Source organism: Lepisma saccharinum, chromosome 1, assembly GCF_977018435.1.
Source record: "Lepisma saccharinum chromosome 1, izLepSacc3.1, whole genome shotgun sequence".
In the NCBI taxonomy this organism is placed as follows: Eukaryota; Metazoa; Arthropoda; class Insecta; order Zygentoma; family Lepismatidae; genus Lepisma; species Lepisma saccharinum.
The window spans coordinates 81,226,425-81,253,353 of NC_139229.1; the positions used below are offsets into that span (position 1 = coordinate 81,226,425).

Genomic DNA, 26,929 nt, shown 5'->3' on the forward strand with positions numbered 1-26,929 from the left:
AAATTATGTTCATTTTGTCTCCAAATATACCGCTATCCAACCATAAGTACTAACTTACCCTCCCCCCATTAATAATTTTGGATAAATCCCTGCTCCAATGCCTACTTTAAAAATGGCTACCACCAGAGCAATTTGGAGAATTTCTGGAGGTGAGCGGGCTCCGTAAGCCCCCACCTGCCTACGCCAATGGTCTGCTACAGTAAAAAACAGGCCGCTTATTTGTAACCTTCTCATTCATTGGCAACAGAGCAGCCTCTCCAACACGTGGTCACAGAATCCATGCTGTTCCTTTCACAAGAGTCACGCAACGGGCAAAGGCTCCACGACATCCCTTAGTAGCTCAATGCGAGATATGGAGAAGGGGAGAGGCGTACTTCCGGTCCCCTAGCAGAGGGATCAAAGCGAAGATCATCCCCTCCTCCTACCCCGAGATTCTCTTCTGGAGACACTGTTCCCACGCTCGGAGCAGAGGGGTTTTCAACGGGACGCCACACGGCCTGGAAAAAAAGAAGAAAAAAAGCTTCCATCGATTTCCTTTCGGGTCCATCCAGAAGAGCCTGTCTCGTAACTGTTCCTTTGTCGTCCCGCGGGATATTACACCCTTTGATCTCCACGGGGACCAAAGAATATACTTATTGATTCTGTGCGTGTTTGTGGAGACTGATTTCACGTGCACTCAATAATGCCTGCCGTGCTGAGGCAGCGAAAGACCTCATGGGTTACGATGGGATACAGGGAAGCCAGTCTTTTTTACTTTTGAAATAATGTAAAAAAAAGGTTTACCAATTCGGTGGTCAATTTTCGGACTCTGAACCGAAATTCTCGGATTCGAATCCACGCCTAGGCATGGGTGTTATTTGTGAGTCTCCCTTCATAAATCATCGCAATCAGCCAATAGCGAAAAAAGCGACGCTAAATATATATATATAAAAAAAAGTTTTATCTCCCAAACAACGCTTTGTAATTGGTATTTTAACTTGCTTTGCTGCTACTCTTGGATAATCACGGAGAGCCACAAACGACAGCCCATGCCCAGGCAACGACTCGAACCGGACACTTTCGGTAAAGGATCACGAGTGGAGCACTCTGTAACCGAAACAGCTCTATCTTCGCTTTTCTTCCTCTTTTGGCTAATCGCGAAGATGAAGATGATCAATGAAATGATGAAGGGGCATTCGCAGCACGCTATTCTAACCACGCCGGCTCTATCACTTGGTGTTTACTCTTCTCTTAGTGCGCTGAGGCGTAGCCGAATGGTTAACGCTCTCGCCTTGTGACCGGTGGAAATTCCAAAACTTTCGGCCTTGAGCCAGCAGCAGGAGGAGAATTGGGGAACTATCCGAAAAAAGGAAGCAACAAGCTCCCATCACCAAAGTTGGATAACAGGTAGGATAGGACTGGATACGCTGACTGCGTGTCATCCAAATGAAAAGCCATTAAGTAAAATTTGACCCTCAAAGGGTTATTGCGCTGCAGAGTTTAGTTGTTACCTTATTCGATTCTGGAATCTAGGCAACCAACATATATTTCTAACATATCTCAATAATACCACAAGTGTACTTGAATATTCAATGAAGAGAACAACATTTTTCTACATACTTTTCACACAGGAGTCATGTCAATGCTCGAAACAAATTCCTATCTCCAAAACTAATTTTGTTTTGTGTCTCTTTGCGACGACGAGGATGAAATTGAAACCTTCACAATTTGTATTGTATTTGGGATGCCTTTAACATTTCCACATACGTTCTCTGTGTACTCTGGTGTGCCGTAATTTCAAGCGCTACCTACCCCCCCCCCCCCCCAAGAGTTAAATGAATTTCTATCAAATTTCCCCGTCTTCTAACAGCATGTTAAACCACACAAATATTTCCCTGACAATCCTAAACTTCGAACAAACGTACCCCACTCAACACTTCGAGTCAATCACAAAATATATTTGGTCCTAAATATACCTAAGTTCACGTCCTTTACGTTAGATGGGCCTATTACTATAACGAATATAACTGCCATTTGATTGTAAAATTACGATCATCGTTTTAGTGCTCAATTTGCTGGTTAGGTTTCGTATAAAAAAGTGCAAGCGCGCTTGGAAACTGCCAAGTATACTTTCATGTAAAAAACCGTCAATTCATTTTTTGTGACGTGAAGCGCGTATTTGAATAACGGCTCCTTTCAGGTGACTTAAAAGTGACTCCGAATGCATCACTGAATATCATGGAGGAAAAAAAATGAGGTAGCATCAGAATGTCTGAAGCGAAAGTAACGGGAGCTGCTCTTTTATCCTTTCCATCTCCTGCATCACTATCCCTGCTCTGGCATCATGCACACGCCATGGGACACCACTGAACGTCCACGACCGTTACTTGGATCATGCCCTTTCAGTGTTATCGTACACCCCTGGGTTTTCCACCCGCCTTCTGCTTCTTGCCACCTCACGCCATGAAGTACTTCTAAAAAAAAAGGGTTAAGGTCGTGAAGGCATATGGAAGATGCGGACCCCCCACATTAATCATCTCTGTCATTGGTGAAGGTGGTGTAATCAGCATCACGCTCCGGCCGTCTTTCCCTCCCATATGTACCCATTTGTTGTAGGCTGGGTGAATCCCAGAGCCACTTCAATTCCCGGAATTGAACACCGGTCTCCCGCATGACGGACGCGCAGCGTACTTCGCACCAAAGTAATGCGTTTCCATTGTGGGGATTTTCCAGCGAGAAGAAATTTAGTAGGTGATATGGATTCTCGAACCATGCTGAAATGTCTACAATACGCTTTACTTAAACCATATTTCAATTACACATTGGCTTCCCTGATAGCGTTATGGTAACGTCGTCGCCTTGTAATTTATTCGAATCCCACTTTAAGCTATAGGTCCAGTCCAGATTAGCTTACGTCTGCTAAAAATGGACTTTGAAAATAAACTCAAACCAAATAATATTACCACTTAATATTTATCGTTATTTTTGTAAGAGGAAGAACTTGCTCCCCCCCTCCCCTTACGCCTTCGGTTCTTCCAACGACGATGTAACTTCCCGTGAGGACCAGTGCCTACCTACCGACTGCTGGCCTCACTCTCACCAGAGAGGTGAGATCATCCAACCAGTCACGGGGTGACGTGTGGTGTGGTTAGCACGACGAACCACCAGTCGTCGTCGTAGGTTTTCTATGACCGGGTTACGCTACTCATTCGTAGCTCTCCAATTTCCTCACGATGGTTGGTGGTCACCGGTACCATACACAGCCGAAATCTCAGGAGATAAGTTGTTACGCTTCCCCCAGGAGAGCCCAACTTGCGCGCGTCCCGTAGCCAGAGCCCATGATGCCTCTTAGACATACACAACTCTCTACATATACTTTCTGATCAAGACTTTCTGGCGTAGACCAGTTTCGATTCTGCAACTAGAAGATTTTGGCTGCTTCGAGGATCGAATTCCATCCACTCGCATCGAACGGAAGACACGTCATCGCCTGCACCGTAACGGGTCGCGGGGAAAACTAAAACGACAAGCGACGAGATGAGAGGTTTTTATATGTACATAATACACGAATTGAAGAAATAGGATATGAACTCCTAGAAGCAAGTTGGAGAAGGATGAAAGAGCTTCCTTTGTAGCATCTGTCGTGTTAGATTTTTTCCCCGAGTTTAAAATGTGCTCCCAGCTGCTGTAACGCTATTTTCTTCCAAGTCACAGAGTTGCTACCCTGCACGCAAACACGACAGAAGGGTAAACGATATAAGTTAATAGAATCATCCACGCGTTGCCTCTTCATCCAATTCCACAGCTGTTCCTCCATCTGGAGTTTAAGTAGCCTCGATTCTGTCTTCCACATGCTTCCTGTAAGTTGGATGCGAGTCTCTCGTCTGACGTTTCTCCACAAGCTCCTCCCACCACGCGTCAGCTGCATGCGCAGTGGGTTATAGCGCATAACTGCGCATGCTTCGTGCGTTACATTCTTCCGAACAGCAACATTTTGGTTCTCTGGCCATGTCTGACTCTTGGAATCACCTCTACTAAATGATGTATAGTGGAACCACGAGCAAAACAACCTGCGCAGACCCGCAGTCCTGTGCACCGTACCCCCGCGAGTAGGGGAGGGGGAGAGTTGACCATGCTTCCTTATGGCCCGAGGTGGAGGGAAGAAGGGTCGATCTATAGTCTGTTTGTTGCTTCACTCCAGGAGTCTGGAGCAAGCGACCGAAAACAAGTCCTCTGCGCAAGTAGTGACTCGAGAGGGGTCGAGCAATGAACACGTGAGAGGGCGAAGTGACTGCAGCAATGAGGTAACGCGGCTCCTACTACCAGCAGTTTGCAGCAGCACGCACTGGTTTGCTCCGCCCACTCGCTTTCTCCCCTTCTCTACAGTTATGCGCGGCGTTGCTCCACAGACTCCTGGGACGTGGTACAGTATAAATAACTCATAAGAAGACAGCTGTAACGCCACCACAATCTGAATAGGAATGTCACGTGACTTGTCTCAGCCAGTAAGCTTTATTCAACTTCAGCTCTCCCGTGAGGGCGGGAAATTTGATTGTGAATATACTGACAAGAATTGTTTAACGAAAGTGAGTAGTAAAATCGATACAGGAATTGGGTGGGCGGCACAGAAAAATCATACAGTGAGGTAAAAGCTGAACTTAGACCATGTGTATATTTATGATAACGTTAAAGGAAGAGCACTGACAACTTTAAGTAAAAGGATAATAAATATGGAACAATACAATTCAAAGAGCTTGTGTAATTAATTACCTGGATGGATGTCCTTTGTGCGTTTCCTTAGCTCGCTGAGGGTCTTCTCTTTCTCTTCGTCAGTTGTGTCCTGCAAGGAAAGAGAACAAATATATTAAGAAGAACGAAATATCAGACAAAGCACAGACATCATACGTATATCTAATGGACAACGTGATATGTGGCAGTATGGTTTGAATCTGGAAGGGTGAAGTGTACTTAAGTGAACTTAAGGCTTTTGAAAATGTCATAGGTTATATATAAGATCCACCGAGATTTCTGAAACGTCGGAAAATATGCGAACTACAGGCTTCCCCGTAACTTTAACTAGCGACACTAGCGCCACTGCTCCCGCGCCAGGGTTTCAGTTGAGTTGGTGGATACAGGGCTGGTCAATCCGATGTATTTGTGAAGGAGCACTTGTATACGCGCGTGAATTTGTGTGTGTAAGTGTATATAAATAAACATAGGTCATTCCATTTTAGAACATGCCACATGGTTTCCAATTTTAGAGATAAATGTCCGTAACCTTCAACTTAGTGGCAATAGACATTTTCCATATTCATAGAATAATATTGATATTTTTTATTTTCCAAAATTTTATAGTAATTTTCAATATAGAGTTTACAAACGTGCACAATTCAGAAATAGATTAACTCTAGGCTTCATTTCATCCTTTTGAACTGAAATGTTTTCCGAGGGCACAGAGCAAATGAGGTAACCAACACCACATTGTAAGTACGAGTAGATAGCTTGAATTCTTGTGGGTGCAGATAATAACGCAGAGGAAATATTTTTTTTGGTTTAGCTACTAAAAGTTGGATTCTTTGAACGGCAGCATCTTGCGTCTGTCAAATTATTTAAGGGGAGTACAAACAAAGGGCTTGGGGTGGTGCTGTATCCCCTCCCAAACAATTGTGTGTGTGGGGGGGAGGTATATTGTAGCCTGCGCCACTGTTATCTCATGACGAAAACGTTTCCGTGACTCGATATGAACTCGAATGAAATTAAATCAAACTTGCCAGAACCTGAGCGTGCATATTTGTTCCAGATTTTAAGTTCCATGTGTTTAGAAGACAGGAACAATACTCACTGGCTTAATTATGCTGAACGTCGCATAAAATATCCACGATTTTCTGCCTTTAGCTTCACGGCTCATATTGGAATTCCATCAAGAAGCAAAGAAATGGTAAACAATGAAGACATTTCACGGATTATGATTGGTAATCTACGGTTATCAAAGCGCTGCCAACTACCACTTGCCTGACATGTAAAGTACAAAGCGCTTGAACATCTGGAAATATCTTTGAATTTCATACAATCGTAGTTTCAGTTTCACGAATATAATTAATGAGTTCATAACGCATCATATAACAGGCTCTGCACAGAAGAAATGACTGTCTACAACAATTTTCCGCTCCTATTCAAATACTATGCAATGACCATTTTTTAAAATAACGGCAATTACATTTTAACCTAATTAGTGCAATTTATTATTAATAAGAATATATTTATGGTGCTCTCACCTTAATTCATAATCATACAATGAATGAATATACACTCCTGGTCAGATGACACACTATATGAACAGAAGTGTACAATACAGTTTAAGTATGTGGCATTATATCTGACCAGGAGTGTATATTCATTCATTGTATTATTATGACCGTTATCTTTTTCTTTGTTGTTTCTGATTGATTCATTATACTGTTAAACCTTATAAAATGACACACTATGTGAACAGAAGTGTACAATAGATATTGCACAATTATACAAGGTAACACTGTACTTCAGGAATCTATCCTAGTACCAGGTTCTTACCGGATCGGATATTTGTTGGTTATTTTTATTATCAACGTTTAGATATAGATATGAGAGGTTCAGAACACAGTGGCGTAACTCCACTTTTTATGAAAATTGAGTTACTGTACATGAATAATTTAGAAGTGTGAAGTATCAACATTTCAGCGGTAGAAGCAAGTATCTCCTAAGTTTCAAATTCTTCCTCATAGAGGCAACACCATGTATGTACTCAAATACCTAAACAAAATAAATAGCTAACCAGTTACGTAACAGCCAATGAGGGCCAGGGCCTACCTACGGACTGCCGGCCTCACTGCCACCTGCTGAGGTGGGAGATCATCCAAACAGTTACGGGGCGACGCGTGGTGTGGTTAGCACGACGAACCGCCAGTCGTCGTTGTAGGTTTTCTATGACCGGGTTACGCTACTCATTCTTAGCTCCCCAATTTTCTCACGATGGTGAGCCCATACACAGGCCGAAATCTCAGGAGAAAAGTTGTTACGCTTCCCCCAGGAGACCGCACGGCCACGGTGAGGAACCAAGACCTAAACATAGGACTAAGCTAAAAATTATAAATGTGCCTTTTTCTCAAAGCTGTCTTGAATGGAGTTACGACACTGAACCCCTCATATATCGAAATCGCCATTCTTCCTCTGGTTGAAGCAGTCTACGCAGTAACTTTCCTTTCCACTCCCTCCAACTACGTTGCAGCATTGGCCATCTTGTAAACAGCAGATTTAATTAGAATCTCAGATCTGACGTTTGTTTGGAGAAGACCAAGATAAACGCTCCGCAGAATCAGAAACTGGCCTTCGTCTTCCTCTCGCCTCCTGCCCCAACGCAACAACGATAACCTCGGCAGTCTCTGCAAGCCTTAATTCTTTCCATTCTCGTAAATCTTCGGTGCGTTCCAGAGGCCTCATGTTTTATTTGTTTACGTTTGTTTGATTTGCGTGTTGAGCTATATCTGGGTGGCGTAGAGGCGTTTCTGTTTTCAATGATTTACATCGTTTAGCCTTTAGCGTCGCGTATTATAATTTTTATTAATCATTCTTCAAAGAATTTCTTCTTTTTATTAATCATTCTTCAAAGAATTTCTATCTCGCACCACAGTGCACGTGTTCGTTCGAGTCCCAGCCTGAACATGAGTGTGCTTTTGAGTGTGCATTCATTTCATCTAATCATTACTCATCGTTGAGAGTGGCCAAAAGTAGTAGAAAGCGACGATAAATAACAAAATAAAAATATATAATTTACTGCATAGCTTCTTCAGGTGTGTCAAGTCACTCCCTCTCAAATTTCGTTGTAGGACCCATTGGAAACTAAGAATAATGACACGCTACCGAGACTCAGATGACTGGCATAATCCCATGCCCAAATTTTCGTAAAAGGGTGGGCTAGTAACGCCCATACGTCCATCTCAAGTGGTATATGACAGAATGAAGTTGAAAGTAGCTGCAATCGCTTCCCCCTCCACGCAATCCGGTTCGCTCTCGCGTGTTCATCGGTGGAGCCGTCTCGCGTCACTAGTTGCGGGTTGCAGAGAGACTTGTTTTCGTTCGCCTGCTCTAGAGAGAGCTGGGACAGCGTATAGAAACTAGAGCTTAGCGCTATGGAGGCCAACACCTGTTCGAAGTCCTGGTTGTATTATCAAAATACCACCCCAGCTCTAAGGGTCCGCAGACTGTAGTCTATCATTGATAGCTTTCGGCAGGCTTAGATACAGCGAATATGGTATTGCTGACATTTATCCTTCTTCAAGTACACTTTCTGTGGTCTATAGAGATTGTAAAACATGCTTCTGCATTGGTTAGGAACAGAAAGGGTGTGCACACCCCATTTCAAGACTCAGGGGAACTTGATAATTACCAGGAGTAGTCTAAACGAAGAAACATCACTTCTTTAGACGATCCAGAAGCGAAAGGTTTCGCTTTTTAATATCCTACTTCCATCGAGGGCCCTCAAGCGGGGGCAACCGCCGTCTCTGATTTCCAGATTTTCTCATTAACCCTTTGGGTTCTGATGGAGAACGCGAGAGAAACAATCCCCTTACATGTCTCCTGGAGGGGCGTCTTCCCCGGATAATGATGCGCCCCTGCTCATTACTTCGACACGTTTCGATGCTCGCAAATGCGTATTTGGATTTTGGGGGTAGGGAAGGTCGCTCACGTGAATATCAATTTTGCCAGAGTAGGGTGGAGAGTGGGGAAATCGAAGGAAAAGAAAATGAGAAGCTCTCATCTTGATTTCCATGCCTTAGTGATCTTCTTTTCCTCCTTCTTTGAAGGACACGCACGGCTAGTATTTACTGTAAAATTTACAATGTCCCACCCTTAAAATTTTGCAAAATAACATCCTTAGAAAAATATTTGGACCTAAATGGAATAAGGAGACAGGTGAGTGGAGAAGGTTGCATAATTTAGAACCGCACAATTTGTATTCACGTCCAGATATTATTAGAATAACTAAATCAAGAAGACTTAGGAGAGCAGGTTATGTGGCACGAATGGGAGATGAAAGAAGAGTTTACATATTCTTGTTGGAAAACCTGATGGTAAGAGAACCTGTAGGAAATCCAAGAAGAAGATGGAGGGATAATGTGGAGATGGACCTAAAGGAAATCGGTAAGGATGGAAAAGATTGGATTGATCTTGCCCAGAATAGGGAGGCTTGTGTTCCAGCAGACAAACCTTCGGGTTAAAGAAGGTTAGAGAGTTAGTTAAAATTTAGCAGTTTAGAATGTGATCCGAATGACCATGTGTCTGCAAGAATATAGTCAAGGGTATAGTAGGTGGAAGAGAGGTCGACATTTGGGTGCTGCAGCATGAAAGTGCGTGCATTTGTAGGGGATTCCGAACAACAACAACTCAAATTTCTCCTGAATTTACATGTACAGTTGCCACTGTTACTATACTGGAGCATTGACGGTAAAATTATACAACTAATCAACGCTCCGGCATTCCTAAACCCGAAGATGTATTACAGCAGCAACATAAGTCTTCCATCTATTCCTATCCTGGATATTCAATCCACTCTTCATCGTCTCCACCGATTTACTTCAGGTCTCCCATTCGTGCCACATGGCCTGCCCACCAAAGTCTTCTTGATATAATTTGTGAAGTAAAACGTCCGTGGATCAAAATGCAAACAAGATTGGCTAGCTCAAAGTAAGGGCATCCATAGAGCAATGTAAATTTTGAGGATTGTGGCGGTTCAGAAAGAGATCCACATTTCCGTGGGAAAGGTCTAATAATTTCAGAATTTTCGTGTTGAGAAGATAACCGTCAATCATTGTCTTTGTGCCTTCTGTGGCGGATGCAACGGGTGGTGGTTCGCGTGTGATTGAACCCGCTGGACAATCGTTTCCCTGTCGTTTGCCTTTTGCCGCCTGCCCCAGTTAACCATGCGACACGGGAAAGCTGGCTTGCAATCTCGCCACGGAAGCCGACGACGGGAGATAAAATAAAATAAATCACAATTAGCAGACACAGTACCAACCCAAACAGACACTTTCGACCTGTAGAGGAATGGCTAGCACAACACGCCGCGACGCTGGAGTCCAGGATTCGAATCTCGGCTCGGGCATGGATGTCCTTCTTTTCACAACAATTGGTGGCAGACTATAAAGGCTGAAATCGTGAAACGAAACAATTTGTAGGTCTCTTGTATTACAGTTTTTAACACGTAGAGAACGGAAAAAAATAATTCTTGCCCTTTCTGTTCATTTTTTTCGGTTTTTTATTCAAGTTACTATTTTCCAAATATTTCATTTTTAGTGTAATTAGCAGCATTATTTCACAAAAGCAATATTAACAAGAAAATAAAAGTCAATAACATACTACGCGTTTGAAAGTTTTTATTCTAAAAATGCCTCTTTAATGAAAATTATGGATGTAGCATGATCCTCATTAGTAGGAAACTGATTTTAAGGTGGAGCATCTTTCCAAATATATAGCTGTTTTCATACCGATCATTTGAGATATGTATTTTAGGACATGAAATCAAGTAAAATGAACACACTTTGTTGCAACTTTTCGTGAGATTACCCCTTTTATCCCCCTTTTACTCCCTTTTTGATGCTTCAGCACCTTTCTACATCCATTTCTTACATCTTTTGTTAAAAAGATTGAACAGAAATATAAATTATTTTCACTCTTCTTGAGCAGCTAAATAAAATCCTATAGTCTCATTTCGTAGAGCAGAACCAGAGCTATAAAATGGTAAAAATATAATCATTGCAGCCCCAATAGTTCCCAAGATAATGTAGCACAACCCGCGAGAGAAAACTAACTTCAACAAAACCTATTCGACAGAACCACAGTTCTCTATGCGGTCCGCGCGCATTAGCTATATACAGAAGGCGCAGAAAAAGAGAGCACTGAATAAACGCATTTTATCAGCACCTTTTTTGAACATTTTAAAAACATTTCCCCCGCCCCTTCCGGACCAAAATTTTGCACCTTGAAATCCTTTCCCTACTCATTAGTATTCTACCATGAAAGACACTTTCTTAGAAGTTAAATGCTTTAATCTACATCCACTATTTGATGGAAACACAATCCAAAGTTCATGTAAACATAGTTCTCTATTTAACTTCTCACGAAACATCGCAAAACCTGTAAACATTTTGCGCCTTCAGTTATACATATTAATTTATGCCATATGCGTCTTAATTGGTTGGAAATTAAATTTGGAAATCTGAACCTCTCGTTCTCGTTTGATAAAGATACACTTCCCACCTGTTACACAACGGAATGATTGACACAGCATCGTATTTCCCTCAGAGCGCTCTCTTCCATCTTCCTGTGCATTGATTAACGATTGCAAAGTATCGGAAAGCGATCACCCGCCACCCTCTCTTCCTCTTTATCTACGCCAGGGAGCCAATTATGGTTTTCCTGTCTGTGACACGGAAATGTCAATAGCAGACTCGTTTGATTCCGATTTGCTATTCTGAAGCCCCCCTTCTTTTTTTGGTGCCTTTCTCCATTCGCTTACAGAACACATCTGCGGACAAAACAAGGGTGTTATCTGCCCGATTTGCTTACCGGTACTTATTTTGTCCTTCCAAGCTAACCGCTACGAAAAAATAACGAAATTAAGACCGGCATTGACTTCCCTGTGAAAATCGCAAATGTACACTCACCGGCATAAAAATGCGACATCTAGTTCCTGAAATACTCGCTTCCCTGCAAGGCGTTGTGCGTGTTGCCGAACTCTAAGGCGATATGTGGATGTTAATAGCAAATTATCACGTCTCTCAGGACAAAAATCTCCTTGCCTGAGGCTACAAAGGGGCGTTCAGCACAGGTGGACAAAACGCAGGACAACACACAACCCTACAGATGATTATACTGGCCGTAGGTCCAGAAGCCAGATCCTTTTTGGCCTGCAGTTACCGGGATGTGATCAACATGATTATACTTAAGTGAAATTAATAGAGCAATGCCACCCAGTTTTCGAAATAAAGAAAATTTTCTTCTTTCCATATTTGATTTTCTAAAGTACACATCATTTATTTTAATATAATGACAAGTCTCTAATGACCTGGTCACCTGTAAAGATAATATCCGTGTTATGACAAGCAAGCACGCATCTAGAAATACATTTCTGGGGAGATTCTTGGTTTGGTTTGAGTTGCTGTTTTAAGTCCACTTTATGCACAGTAAGGCTAATCGGGACTGGACCTACAGTTTAAAGTGGAATCCGAACCACTTGTGCCTCCACCGGGTATCGAACCCGGGACCCCTTGATTACAAGGCAATGACGCTACCACTGCGCCATGGGGGAGGCCCCGTGGGGAGATTCTGACAGTCTTAATAATAATCAATAATAATAATAAAAATACAATTATATTTAATTAAATCAAAATATTAAAATATGTAAATTAATTAATATTGTATTGTTATTATTACATGAATTAGTAAAGAGGTGGTAAGAGAATAGAGATATAACAGCACTTAATTGTTATCTAGATCACGTGAAGTCAAGAGCGCCAAATTCTGTGTAAAAACAACTGCTTTGATAAGGAAATTAATGTCAAATAGATAAAGAACCGAATATGTATTGAATAATGAAAAAAGTAGTTAGATCCAAGTACTCGTAAAGTAAAGTTCCTGATTAATATTTTATGCTAGTGTTCATAATTTTTTTTGGAACTGTCCTTCAAAGTATTGTGAGCCCAATTCCTTGCCTTTCAGTAAGTTCGGCGGAAATAAATAACCATCTTTTATACAACACACGCTAAACAAATATATTTTGATTATTTAATTTTAGTACTTCTAAGTCTTTCGGGGGGAGGGGGTTCCGGAACCCCTGAACCTCAGGTCCTAAATACGTCCTTGATGACAAGGTCAGCCTTTGAGGTGAGAAATGCGTTTCTGAATGGATTCCCTCTATTCTCGAGGTGGAGGCCCTTGAAATGCTCAGGTGAATGCGTAAGAATTGTTGATGAAGCACTCTGCATAAAAGACAACACCTGTTACGCCACATACGTAGTACCATTCACATGTATATTTTTATGCATCGCACATATATGCATCGCTTTCATTCGAAATTGGACAGGGTGAAAGATGTTGGTAAAATAAGACAATGAATATTTAGTGCAAATCAAGGCCGTGCGTATGCACATTCAGCTGTTTCGACTTCAGTCTTGTATCATTCATAATTTTAAGTGCACTTTTCCTTCACTCCAAGTTGAAAGTTCAAGCGCTCCTTGCAGTTTGTGTAAAATTACAACACTCTGTAGCTAAAATACTGAAAGTGCCTATTCCAGATCTGGGCAATCTTTTCCTTACTGTCTTCTACCTAGGTAAATTTGATTTTTAGAGAAGTGTAAGTTTGTAAAGCGTGGGATGAACAGTAGTAGTATCCATGTGTACTGCGTGTACGCTATCAAGAAATATAATACCGGGTGTTTAAAGAGAAACGCCGTGATTTCAAATGGCATTTTAAAATATTTATGATAACTACAAAAAAATAATTACATAATCTGATAGAGAAAACGCAAAAGTTTAATGGAAAACATGTTCGAAATGTCCACCTTTACGATTTATCATTTCTTGCACCTAGTTGCACATGTTGTCAAATATCTGACCAAGGGTTGCACGATTAACTTGTGCAGTACACTGTTCGATGTTTGCTTTCAAATCATCTAGTAATCGCAGTCCTCGTTGGAAAACTCCCTGCTTTAGGAAACCCCACAAGAAATAGTCTCACGGGGTTAAATCAGGGCTAGTTGGAGGCCACTCTAATGTGTGTAGCGATTGTCAGGACAGGTTCAGTTGTATGCGGTCTAGCTCCGTCTTGCTGGAACCATTGCTGACGAATTGGACAACGTTTCCGTCTAAGACCAGGAATGAAGTATTCCTGCAACATTTGCAAATAATTTTCTGATGTGACATAGCCATCAAAAAAGAAAGGTCCAATCAAGCCACGTTTTGATACACCACCATATCAAAACCTTTTGTGCGTACAGATGTGTCTCCTTCGATAATGTGCCTTATAGGTTGCCAAAAATTAAATTTTAGACTTTTGTCAATCATAACATATACAAATTATTACTGTGAATATACTAAATATTTTTAATGTCATTTGAAATCACGGCGTTCTGTTGAAACACCCGGTACATGCTTTTCTTAGGTGTACAGTCACAGGTAATACAAATGGAACACCTAAATCCTGAAATACAAACTTTCCGTGCAAGGTGTGTTGCCGAAATCTACGGTAGTGGTAGAAATTGCCATTGTTGATTTTAGTTATGGTAAGGGGCTTGCTTGGTCCCGTATAATGTGACGGTTGCAAGCCTAAATGGGCTTAAGTGATAACGCACCGAAACATTTTCAATTCAATCAACCAAGTAATAAATGAATGTATTCAAACTAAGTGAGGAAGTTTTTAACACATTTTTTTTCTGGTTAGGACCCTGCTCCAAATGTTATTTTACTTAAGGGCAATGGCGTGCCCAGGATTTTCAAAAAGAGGGCTATGTATGTCTTTTTTTAGTAGTAGGATAAGACTTAACGTCAATTTGTGCTCTAGGGCGATAATTTGCATATATTTAGAATTAATTCACATGTATAGGGAGGTCACAAAGTGGGCGTGCCCCTCTTTGTTTCAAAAATACAGTGGTTGTTGTTGTTATAGCGATGTGATCAAGTACCTGATAGTTCACTTGTCCAGGACATCGGTACGGAAACCATCATGATCGTAGCACAGCTGAATTCTGCGCCATGCCCTGGCAGATGTTTTGCGGAGATATTCCGGCGTCACGTCCTATCAGCATCAGAGAGTTCATTAACGTAACAAGGACAGTACGGCTTGCACTTTAAATCAAGTTTCATGTGTTTCATCATGGTCGAACGATTGCAAATTAACAATAATTAATACTTTCCGACGAAAAACCAGGGGTACGCCTACCCTGTATTTAGAATACTTTAGATATATTTATATATGTTTCATAAATTAATATATTCATAAAACTTATAAATAAGTTAAAAACTTATAAATATATGCATATACATATAGCTATGTAAATTAATTCTAAATACATGTAAATTAATTCTAAATACATGTAAATTAGTTCTAAATATATGCAAATTATTTTTGGCCCTAGTATCCCTACTACTGACGTTCTTTTCTTTAAAGAATACTGGGCCAAAAAGGAAGTGGGGATATGACCTCCACCAACCCACTCTTCGACAGGCCACAGGTTAAGGACTTATCTCCATATTGCGTGACGGTCAAAAATAGCTCATGTGCTGATGTGCCCATAATGCATTAAAACCAATCAATCACCACGTTAGTCTAAAAAATTGGTAAAGTCGAGGTTCTTTGTTATTGTTGGACTTGATTTCGCGTGAGGACACTTCGCTGTCATTGTGTTTACTCAATTGTCCCCTCTGTTGCAATTAACATAAACAAGTCCGTACAAAGGCAACACCATGTACTCAAAATATACTTCCTCAGAAAAAAGACACGGGCGTTATTCTACCAAGGGGGACAGCTGCAATCGTGAGGCGAAGATTACGACGAGCGTGGGTGGAAGGAAAACAGAACGACGAGAAATCCTCCAATTTTAAGATCGATTTCAATTTCCGCCTTCACTCGAAAGCTCACCCAGGTGATAAATGACTCTCCCCCGGCGACGCCTCGACGCAGAACGCCGCGGTTCCAAACGAATTCGACCAACATGAAATAGGTGCTAAATCTTCACGCGTGATGCGCTTCGCAACGGCCCGTTGCTCCAAGCGACGACTCGCTCCCAATTATGCAACGCCCCTTCCACATAATTCACGCTCCTTCGCTTAAACGCGACCGGTGGCGTATCTTCAGGACAGACAAGGTAGATATGTTTGACCATTTTTTAACATCTGAAATGTATCAATTGCATGGCTAAAGTACGTTCTAGTCCAGGAAGCGAATATGCAACAAAGAAGTTGTTTCTCCACAGATAGTCAACATGTCTATTAGGGTGTATCGAAAAAAACTTTTTTTCGAAATGTTAAGGTGGCTAGTGGGGAAAAGTGGAAGTTTAGGTGGCGCGCATCGACCTTGAAGTTTTGATAGTGATTTGGTTATGCAACACGCACAACAATTTCACAAAAATGTCATTATTTGGCTATTTCATGTGTTTTTTTCTGCATTATGGTCGTTTATTGTTTTGTTTATGGCAAATATGTTGCATTCGTGCCTTAGGGGTGGTTTCCTATGCTGTTTACGTATGCTTTTGGTCAAAAATTGCCAATTTGAGGCTAAAAACTCCATTTTTTCTATTGATGGTTTCCAATTGGTTTCGACTGTGTTTTATTCGAAGGTTTTCCGATATAAAAGACTAAATAAAATATTTTGGCTTTCTAATTGCTAACAGTTCCTCAATTACTGTCCAGCGCTTCGCTTATTTTCATAGCTTATTATCCTTTGAAAATAACCCAGAGCTCACCACGAGGAGGTGGCTGAACTGCGAGCTCCACCCACCCAAATGATGTTGGCAAACATAATTTTACTAAGGGGCAGGCCAAGATTTTCTTCTAGTTTTCTCCTTGAACTTTATAGTCACTTTTTTTTCGAAATGTCGGCATATGTTCTCTAGATTCGAATTTCGCTTTGATGTAGCCATCACGTGCGCTGGCGCCGAAAACGGAAGAAGCAGCCTCTGTGATAATTTTCACAAGTCGCTCCACTCCTTGTGTGTGGCAGGGGAAGTCTTGAATTTCCGCTATATTTTTGTTTTTATTGTAGTCATCTACTTCTTCATTTGTAATTTTATTGGCCAACGTAGGCTCGTGGAGGGAGCATGAAGCCCAATCAACCATGTCATAGTATTGGTCTGCATTAAAATTGATGGTTGGTAAAACAAAAGTGCGAATTCTTTTACCTTTTTTCAATCCTCTTGCTTTCTTAATTCTTTGTAAACCAAAACTTCTTATTTCTGGGATTTTGTCGGTTATTAAAGCCTGCAGGAGATTTTCAGGATGGGCCAAGAATGCGTTTTGTTGAATGACCCTATTATTCAGATCTCTCAAGTGGTGTGGGAGTTTTTAGCCTCAAATTGACAATTTTTGACCAAAAGCATACGTAAACAGCATAGGAAACCACCCCTAAGGCACGAATGTAACATATTTGCCATAAACAAAACAATAAACGACCATAATGCAGAAAAAAACACATGAAATAGCCAAATAATGACATTTTTGTGAAATTGTTGTGCATGTTGCATAACCAAATCACTATCAAAACTTCAAGGTCGATGCGCGTTACCTAAACGACCTCCAAAAAATCTGAAAAAAATCAGACGTGTTTTTGGTCACAAATGGCCACTTTTCCCCACTAGCCACCTTAACATTTCGAAAAAAAGTTTTCTTCGATACACCCTAATGTCTATCCCACCAGTATTCCCATCTTTCCCTCAGTCTATAGGCGACATTATAAAAGTGCACTTATTCTCCGGCCGCCGTACAAACCGGTGTCCATTCACAGCACAGAACGGTTATTTTGACAAAATCCGGTTTCTCTGCTGCCTGCTTCTGGGAGGAGGGATTGTATTGTTGCCGCTTCTTGCCCAAGCGGTAGGTCTAATTGGATGTTTGACCGCGAGTTCCTTCGTAGGTAAACGCGGCAACAGAGGGTCACTGCCATAAAGGCAGTCTCAGAGGATCCTAGACTATCGTTACCACGAATAGAAATCCCATCAAGAGGAGGAAATGAGATGGTAATTGACCTGTGAAGTGATGTAGAATTACGAAGATCAACTCCTCCGGATAAATCATATTCTTAAACAACTTGTGATAAACACTTGCCATTCCTAAACCCGAAGATTTATTGCCACAGCAACATACGTTCGTTTCCCAGACTTCTATGCCTCCCCGATGGCGCAGTGGTACCGTCGCCGCCTTGTAATCAAGGGGTCCCGGGTTCGATATCCTGTGAAGGCACATAGCGGTTCGGATCCCATTTTGAACTGTAGGTCCAGTTCCGATTAGCCTATCTGTGCATAAAGTGGACTTAAAACAACAATTCAACCCACTAGAGTTTTGCAGAGAGAATTCCAAATAATTCGCTAGATAGCATACGGAATTGACAACTTCTTCGCTCGAGTGAATAACTCGAACAGGCAAAGCGAGCGGTATACACTCGAAGCTCAGTAGTAGGCTACATGTATAAATGTAATTTTCGGTAGTAGTTGGCCTTCAAATATGGATCGTGAAGTGAAAGATGGAGTGAAATTTAAACTTAAGTGAACATAGTCATCATCTTCATGTTAAAATGTAATTTTGTCTATCTTACCAATATGTATGAAAACTACCAAGGCGATGTGTGTGTACGCTTAAAACGATACTCCATTTTGTACGCTTGAGCGTGTGGTCTCGTGCAGTTAGTTCTCTACTTGCCACTACCTGGTCTAGAGCAAAATGGAATTTTCCCGACGTCATATTCTGAAAACTGAGTTTGGCTACTGAACGGCTGCTTCAATTTGTCAATTGTCAAATACTATCGTATTTTCCTTCAAAGATAAAATATATAGTTTTTTTAGTTTTGCAATTTACTTCTATTGAGTTTCAAAATCTCACGACTCTGGCGAACTCCCATTACCTTGGACTTTCTCTGAAAAACAGTTTAGCTTTAAAAAAGGCGGGAGGAGACCTTCGCTAGCTGGCATGGACGAAACACAATTGAGAGGTTCAGAGCACAAGTATCGTAACTCCACTTTTTATGTGGAGTTACGTGTAAAACATAGAACTGTGAAGTATCAACATTTCAGTCCTAGAAGGCACCACTGTGTTTGTAGATAGGACTAATTCTCAAGACACTCGTGTGGAGTCACGGCAATTGTGCTCTGATCCCCTCAATTCTCGTACTAGACGAGAAAAAAGCGAGAACGTGATTTATCTTAAAACCGCAAACGGCTCTGAGTTTGGGAAACTATTTTTCAAGGACAAAAATACCTTCTCGAAACAATGTGAGCATTTTCTACCCCTGGAGTAATGTTAACACTTCAGCCGCGTTCTTTTGTTGGCGAAGGACTACTCCCTCTTGAGCAAGCAGTGGACAAAGGCTGAACAACCTCAGGGGCGGAGGGAGATTACCCTCGAGTATCCATTGGAGCGCATTAGCGGCAATTATCGTCGGAAGCCGAGCACAAAGAGTGGTCGATCTTAGGACTCCTTAAAAAAAAGGGGGGAGGGTCGCATTAAATGCTGGCGGGGAAGGAACAAAAGACTCTCGTTCTTTAAAATAAGACCACGTGATTGCCCTTACAAGAAGCCCCTTCCTTTACGGCTGATGGATACGTGATGTCAAACAGGTCAAAAAAATTACAGTCTGTCCGGCATTTGACGTCGGTCTGTCGTTCTCAGCTTGCAACAATGGAGGGTGTTCATGGCTTCAAGATAATATCGAATCTCGCTTGTATGTGTCCAAAGCCCGCTTTAGACAAGCATTTCATTTAACACTTTTGCCATGTAAATGCTTCCAAAAATCTGTAGTTTTCACGGAAGCATTTCACGTAACATTCCGGTTAGATTTTGCGATTACAGACACGTTGAGTTACACCATGTATGGTAAGCTCACGGTGTTCACAATTCAAACTACTAAAATATTCTTCCATACGTGTACTGTATACGTTATAGAGTATGTATTTAAGCGGCGCCATTGATATGTACCTAATACGTTTTAATAGGAAACATTATTCCTCTCGGTTGAATAGTTATCGGCTTTCAAAAATGTGAAGTGATACGTTGTTTACATCTCACTCGGCCGCCATTACATCTGCACTCGTGACCTAGAGGTCGCTTCTGGTTGGTTATGCTACGAAAAATGCTACGGAAATAGGACAGATTCTATCCTTGAGAAATGCCATGGTATCTAAAATGTCATAAGATTTTTCACTTCTCAAGGTAACATTTTGGTCATGGCATAAATGTTAAGAAAAAATGCCAAGGAAAATGCTTTTGTCTAAAGCGGGTCTCACTCTGAATCGCTTTCTGCATTTTTAAAGCTATTCGCAATGGTGACAAAAGGGACGTTTTGAAAAGTTTGTATTAAGGGTACTTATGATCATACAGGTTAATTAGGGCTAAACTTACGGGCCTTCCTGACGGAGATGATGTAATGCTGTCATCTTTTAAATAAAGGTCCCGGGTTCGATCCTCGGTGGACGCACTTTAAGCTGAGAATCCAGTCCCGATTAACCTATCTGTCCATACAGTGCACTTACTGAGAACTGGACTTACAGTTTGTGACGATTTTTCTCGGCGCAAACATTTTCTTAATGAAAGTTGCGACGATGAAGATGGGTAATGGGAAGGAACTGGTGAAGCGGAAAGACAAGAGAACGTCTGTGCCCAGATGGGAAGCGAAACCAGAATCTTTGATAGCGAGAGGTGCTTGACCATTGAGGAGATATCTCGCTGACTGACAAACGCAAGGCCAGAAAAGTGGAAATCATTCGAAATTTTTTAAAAATAAATCATTTAGTTAAATCTTTCAAACAATGGATCGAAAGAGTAGTGGTCTCCGCACAGAACAAGAAACGGCCAAAGCCAGCCTCTATGGAGGAGTGGTTAACGTAGCGCCACACATCCCAGGTGTCGTAGGTGGGTCTCGCTTATCGCATAAGTCCTGTATTTAGTCTTCTGACGTCGGATTAAATGCTTTCATTGTTAGGCTTAAATGCAGTGTATAAAGGAACATACACACACATAATGTCATTAAATAAGTGTCAATTATTAAATAATCAAATTATATTATAAAATATACAATGCATTATATCGACTGTCCATCATTCAAAATTCGATAAAAAATATCGATTGCAAATTGAAGATTACTACTAATGTTATAACAATAATTTCCGTGACTAAGGGGGGAGGGGCAGAAATTAAAGATACATTAAGAAGATAGTAGTTTCCTGTATAAAATTCACATTTAAATGCTATTACGTGTTTTATTAATGTATTTATATACCTTGTGGTAGCTGACGAAAGGCGATGAGAAATGGAGAAGAAATAACAAGTCTGACTAATTTCTGTGCTCTGGGGATTGCCGGGTTCAGTGTCCTTAGAGATGAGGCTCTTTGTTGTCCGTTTTTTGTGTTTTTAATATTATTCTAGTAAAATATATTCGACTCCAAAACTAACTGTTTATGTTTGTTGTTGTTTGAACAAAAACTCTCCTTCCCGTAAAAGTTTGGTGAGAAGGGGAATTCCAGGACAAAATCATTGGTGGGGGAGAATTCCCCCTGTCCCAAGGACGTATTTAGAGGTGTCCGGCCCCGCTCCCGAAAGACTTACCAAGTACAAAAATAAAATATTGAAAACACCCTGATGGCCTTCGGTCTGAACCTGCACTCTCTCTCCTAGGATTGAACCATTAGTTCCTCCCCCTTCTAACGTGGGGGTTCCTAGCCCACTAGATGAAACTCATGCTAATTCAAGGTGCGGCCGAGGTCTTTCCCAGATTGCTGGGATTTTACTCGGAAGTTTCCCTTCACACCCTTGTAGTCTTTTCAACTCTTTCTAATTTCGAAACTTGGTAAAAGTTTTCTTTAACAAGACTATAAACCAGGAAGCATGATACCAGATATCCTGTAGGTAAGTTCGTTACTAGAGCATGCCTGCATGAAATGGAGGTTTCCCCAAGGGAGAAATCCGGCTAGACTCGATTTATTCTGAGGGGAAATCCGGCTAGACTCGAGCTCCTTTGGGGGCGAGGTTTTTCTCTTTTTTTATGCGTTTGTTTAACATTTGTTGTATAATCGAGGGTTATTTGCATCAATTTATTTGAAGGCAGTAAATATATTTTTATATAACATTAATTTGATCTGTGTGTGTGTGTCTAAACAAGAAACTAACGCAGTACATTGACTCTTTTGTTGCATAACAACAACATAATTATTTTATTGCGAGACGCTTGACACTAAACTATCCTAACACACTTCAAGGACATATTTAGGGGTGAAGCCCAAGGTTCCGGACGCCCCCCCTCACCCGAAAGGCTTACCAAGTACTAACACTAAACAATGAAAATATACGAGGTTTAGCATTTGCTGTATAATCGAAGGTTATTTGTTTCCGCCGAACTTTGAATAACAGCACCAAAGATATTAATCTGAAACATTAATTTTCGTCAACTGGATCTAACATTCTCTCTTGTTATTTAATGAATATTCAATTATTTATCTATTTGGTGCTGATTTCCTTGACAGTGCAGTTGCTTTCATACAAATTTTAGCGATAATGAATACGTCCTTTTTATATCTCCATTCTTACACAGTTTTTTTTTTACATATTAATGTAATAATAGCAATACAATCGTAATTTAATATTTATTAATTAGTATTATTTTATTTAATATAATTATTTTAATTTAAACCTTTATAATATAATTTCCGGACACTTGGTTCGAACTCCCCCCCCCCCAATAAATTTCTAAATACATGCCTGCCCTGTCCCCTCGGGATTTCGCACCCTGGTTCGAACTTGGAACCTTTGGCTTTACAGCGCGCCACAATGACAACCTCACCTTTTCCTAAGCACAAAAAGCACATTTCAGAAGTTGGCACTCTCTCCTCATGAGAAACTTATCTCTTTTCATTAGCAAAATGGATCAGGCGGAAGAGAGTTAACACGGGATCTTCCCAAATTGGCCAGCTCTTAGGAGATAAGTGGAAGTAAACTGGTGCCGCAGCCACGAAAAGTTCAAAGGTCTCCCGACCTCGCCTATAGGTTAAACTCGTTTCGTTCCGAGGTGCGATATTTTATTTCTGCATCAGCTCGAGCGATCGACAGCGTAAGAGGTCAGCGGGTCACCGGAGGAGAAGAAGATCTCATCAATCGTTGGTTTATCACGCGATGAAGAGGGACTCCCTCCCACCCCCTCTTGTTCCGCAATTATCTCCAAAAATATCTTCGTGCTGACGTAGGTAACGGTGGTCCAGCACGCAACGGGGTGGAAGTCGGATCTTCACTCTTGCCTCCCGCGGCTGTGGCGTGAGGCTAAAAATGTTCCGCCTACGACGCAATAGAAGGCTGTACACGGGAGGCTTTATCCATGTGCCACAAGCCATTTATATGCATTGTTCTCGTGACTTTCGGGAGCATATGAACCAGCCCTAGCTCATCTTGGGTACTAAAATGGCCATAGAACATCATTAACTTTGGTATATATAAAATTCAAATTGAATTGACAATACAATTGGCGCTGTACACAAGTTCAGACTCCAGTCTGCTATCTAGATAGAAACTGGATTCATCTTGCTTCCTTTCCATAAACATCTATAGCTTTGCTGATGTCTTTTGTACTTTTTCACAAAGCACAAGATATCAATCCTACACCTGTCCTTTACGATACCTCTGATCCATGATTTTACGTGATGAAGGGTACTCCCCCCCCCCGCCCCAAAAGTAATGACTCAAAATGACGGGGTGTGAATTATCAAGGCCAGATCCTGATTTCGGGAAATAATTTCCGGACTTTTGTAATTGCAAACAGCACAGAAATTCCAAATGATCTTATTTAAGAGAGGTTAATTGTTGTTTATTATATTGTCTGAAATTTCTTGAAATGAACAGTTTTTATTCCAGAAATGAAAAAAAAACTGACTTGAAGGCGAAATAGTGTGGACAATTTGAGATTTTCACCGTATCGGGAAATTTAAAATTTGTCGGGAAATGGATAATTACGCCAGGATTATTAATATTTCCTTCTCAATCCCGTCCCGACCAAACATTTTCCGTCCCGCACACCCCTAGTTAAGGCAGACAATATGATACTAATGTCTCCTATAAAAACGTTATCTCATTATATTGTTGGACATGGGAGTTAATTGATGTAACTGACAGCTTATACATCACAGAAACATTATTTGTAATAAAATATCGCTACGATTTCACCATTCCAATTCCATGAACTTTTTCCACATATCCTGTGAGGGGGTGGGGCAGCGGGCGCCCTTGATAATATTCTATATTTGACGTAGATGTACCCACAAACCACTGCCACAGTTACAAATTTGAAACCAGATGCTAGTTTCCACCCTTACAAGGTTTACAAAATAAATTTACCAAACTAAGGCGGTAACTTTCAAGGACCACAATTCCAAGGCAAGCATTCGAAGACAAAATAAGCTGGCTTGTGATATTTGTTTTCAAAGAATGCCATTTCCCGGGAACTGTTCCGAGCCGAGGAAAGCAATCCGTTAAGTCCTTCCCCGCTAAAGTCGATCGCAGACAGCCGTACATAAATCGGCGGCCATCCGCGCCAGAGAGACCTCCCGTGCGCTACGTTAGTCGCCCGGTGGAGGAAATGAAGGCCTGGAATTGGGTTGGCTCAGCTGGAAATCGGAGATTAAGCTCCCTCCTCCCCCTCAATCGTCAGGGGCTCGTGGATTTCAAGGAACAGCACATTATTGCGGGGTAGAAAATCTGACGTTTGCCTCCTCCCCATCTTGAATTTCACTTGTAATTTCTTATCCTTTCTTAAAGATAACGTAATTACAATATTTTGATTTGATTTCGTTTATTTTACTTGGCTTTTCTGCCACTTTTGCTAATCGCTAAGATGATATGATGAAATTGATGAAGGGACACTCCCGAAGAACACCCATGCCTAGGCCGGCATTCGAACCCGGGACACCTGACATTATGACAAAGTAATTTCTCTAATTATTTGGCTTACAAATAAACAATTTGTGTCTAATTTTATAATGATTTATACAGAGAGAGAATTAGTACGCGATGTTAATTGGACATCATCCATTGTCTAGTGCAGTGATTCCCAAAGTGTGTGCCGCGGCACCCTGGGGCTTATAAAGGCGCCGCGAAATGTTCCAATATTATCACTGAAATGATAGGATTGTTCGAAATATGTGCTTGTTTAGTACTTTTTTTTGCACAAAATATACATGCATATGCGTGAGTACATACGAGTGTTTCTGAATTTGAAATATGTGTATTTTTTAACTTAAGGCAGGCAACCTAACCACACTACCTGAGCGTTGCAAGTGTTAGATAGGACATACTGACTTGAGGGCCGCGGAAAATCTTGACACACTAAGGGCGCGGTGAAACGAAAAAGTTTGGAAACCCCTGGTCTAGTGTTTTAAACTAGGTATACTTATTGTAACACTACGTCTAGAGAAAGCACCTCTTCTCTAGTCTTCAGGTGAAATTTCATTTGCAGGTGGTGGGAACCGAACCTATGACAAACCTGTGATTTTTGTATACTACAAATCCGTTGCTCTAAACAACTACTCCACGGCCAGGAGTAGGTCCAGACGCCAGAGCCTCGTTGGCCTGCAACTTTGCAGTTGGACTTTTGAGTGTCTTACCACCTGCACCCCCCCCCCCACGTACAGTGGTGGAAAAAAGTTCTTCCCCATAAGACTTTAATGGCAGTAAATAATGCCGGAAAGGTAGGCAACACACATTGCACCTTTAGGTGATCGGGTGATTCTGTCTGTCTCAAGGAGCAACTCGTCTTTCATGCAATAGCCAACAGACACAGGAAATGAAGGAAAGTCACGTGACATCAGGTGGAATGTTGTTCGTCATAAAATCGACTTTTTTCAAGCCAGGTCGCAGAACCGACAAGATTTATAGCCGATGTCCGAAAATGATTCCCCTAAAACCGTTTAACGAAACGCTAAAATAATTCTTGCCTTAATTACAAAGGCTACTATACTATTTGTGCCGCGGTGGCTCGGTCGTTAGGGAGTTTGATTGCCATGCGAGAGATCTGAGTTCGATCTCCGACTGGGGAGAATTGGAATTTTGTCCACCTGTTCAAGTTGCTCCGGCGCCCACCCAGCGTCGTATAAAGTGGGTACCTCCAGGAAACTTGGGGAGGGGGGTAAAGGCGGCCAGGGGCGTGGTGCTGATCAAATTATCCCCACCTTCGTCCGTAACAAGAAAGTGTGGGACCCTAACTCCGCACCCTCTACACGCCTTCATGGCTTGCTGTAAAGCACAAGGTAGCACTTTGCTTTTTCATTTTTTATACGTCCCGATTTTGTCGGAACAGAAATTTCCAACTTCTACGTGGACTTTCTTCCAAGTTCCGTAGGGATGTGAATAGGCTCCAGTTTTGCTTGACACAATTCATCCATGTTATATTTCGTTATAAAAACCACGGCCGATATCCTGTGTGTGTGTGGGGGGGGGGCTATAATTCAAACATGTGAGGTGATACTTTTCTCACTACACCATTCTCCGATTCTTCGGATCAGAAATAAATCTTAATTCCACACACTGAAAATGTTGCACTTCCTACATCTTATCATGCAAATATCTAGCAGCAAAGTAATGTGTAGGCACATAGTGGTTCGGATACCATTTTAAACTGTAGGTGCATTCCCGATTAGTCTTACTGTGCATAAAGTGGATTTAAGACACCAAATCAACCAACCAACACAATCCCGTTATCGTCCAGATTATCGAAACCAGCAGAAGCTTCGTCGCGAATAACATAAGCAGGAAGACAATGTGAAATTACCGAACAGAAACAGAACCTAGAACGGCTAGATTAGATTAAATCGACGATACAGCACGCGTTCTGTAATGAAGAAGAATACGAAAGTTGAAGGACCTCGATACACACACACACACTTTTCCTCCCCTCAATGGTAAGATATCTTTCTTGCAGAGAAGCCTTTACGTAGGCCTTCAAGGACACGATGAGAAAGTGTTTTACATGCAATGGCGGGACCAAAACACAGGTTAGTTTGATATGAAAGCTGTGTTCCTCCTTATTTCGTACGTCATTGATAACAGGAACACGGGCCTCGTCTGCTAACCCTAGTTTCGTAGAGCAGACGCCTGTTTGCCACCCTTTGGTTCCGTGACCTTCGCTCGTAGTTAGCAAGAGTGAATGACTCACCAGATACCTGTTGCCTGTGAGCTTATA

The 26,929-nt window shown here is 41.4% G+C and overlaps 1 protein-coding gene across 2 annotated transcripts in view; it reads right to left on the bottom strand.

Moving 5' to 3' along the window:
- LOC145996950 (uncharacterized) overlaps positions 1 to 26,929 on the bottom strand; it is a 250,359-nt gene that overhangs the window by 134,588 nt on the left and 88,842 nt on the right. For both annotated transcript variants that reach the window (XM_083133548.1, XM_083133539.1), the window contains one exon: positions 4,750 to 4,819. In XM_083133548.1, the coding sequence (XP_082989674.1) occupies positions 4,750 to 4,819 (70 nt within the window). The remainder of the gene's footprint in view (positions 1 to 4,749; positions 4,820 to 26,929) is intronic.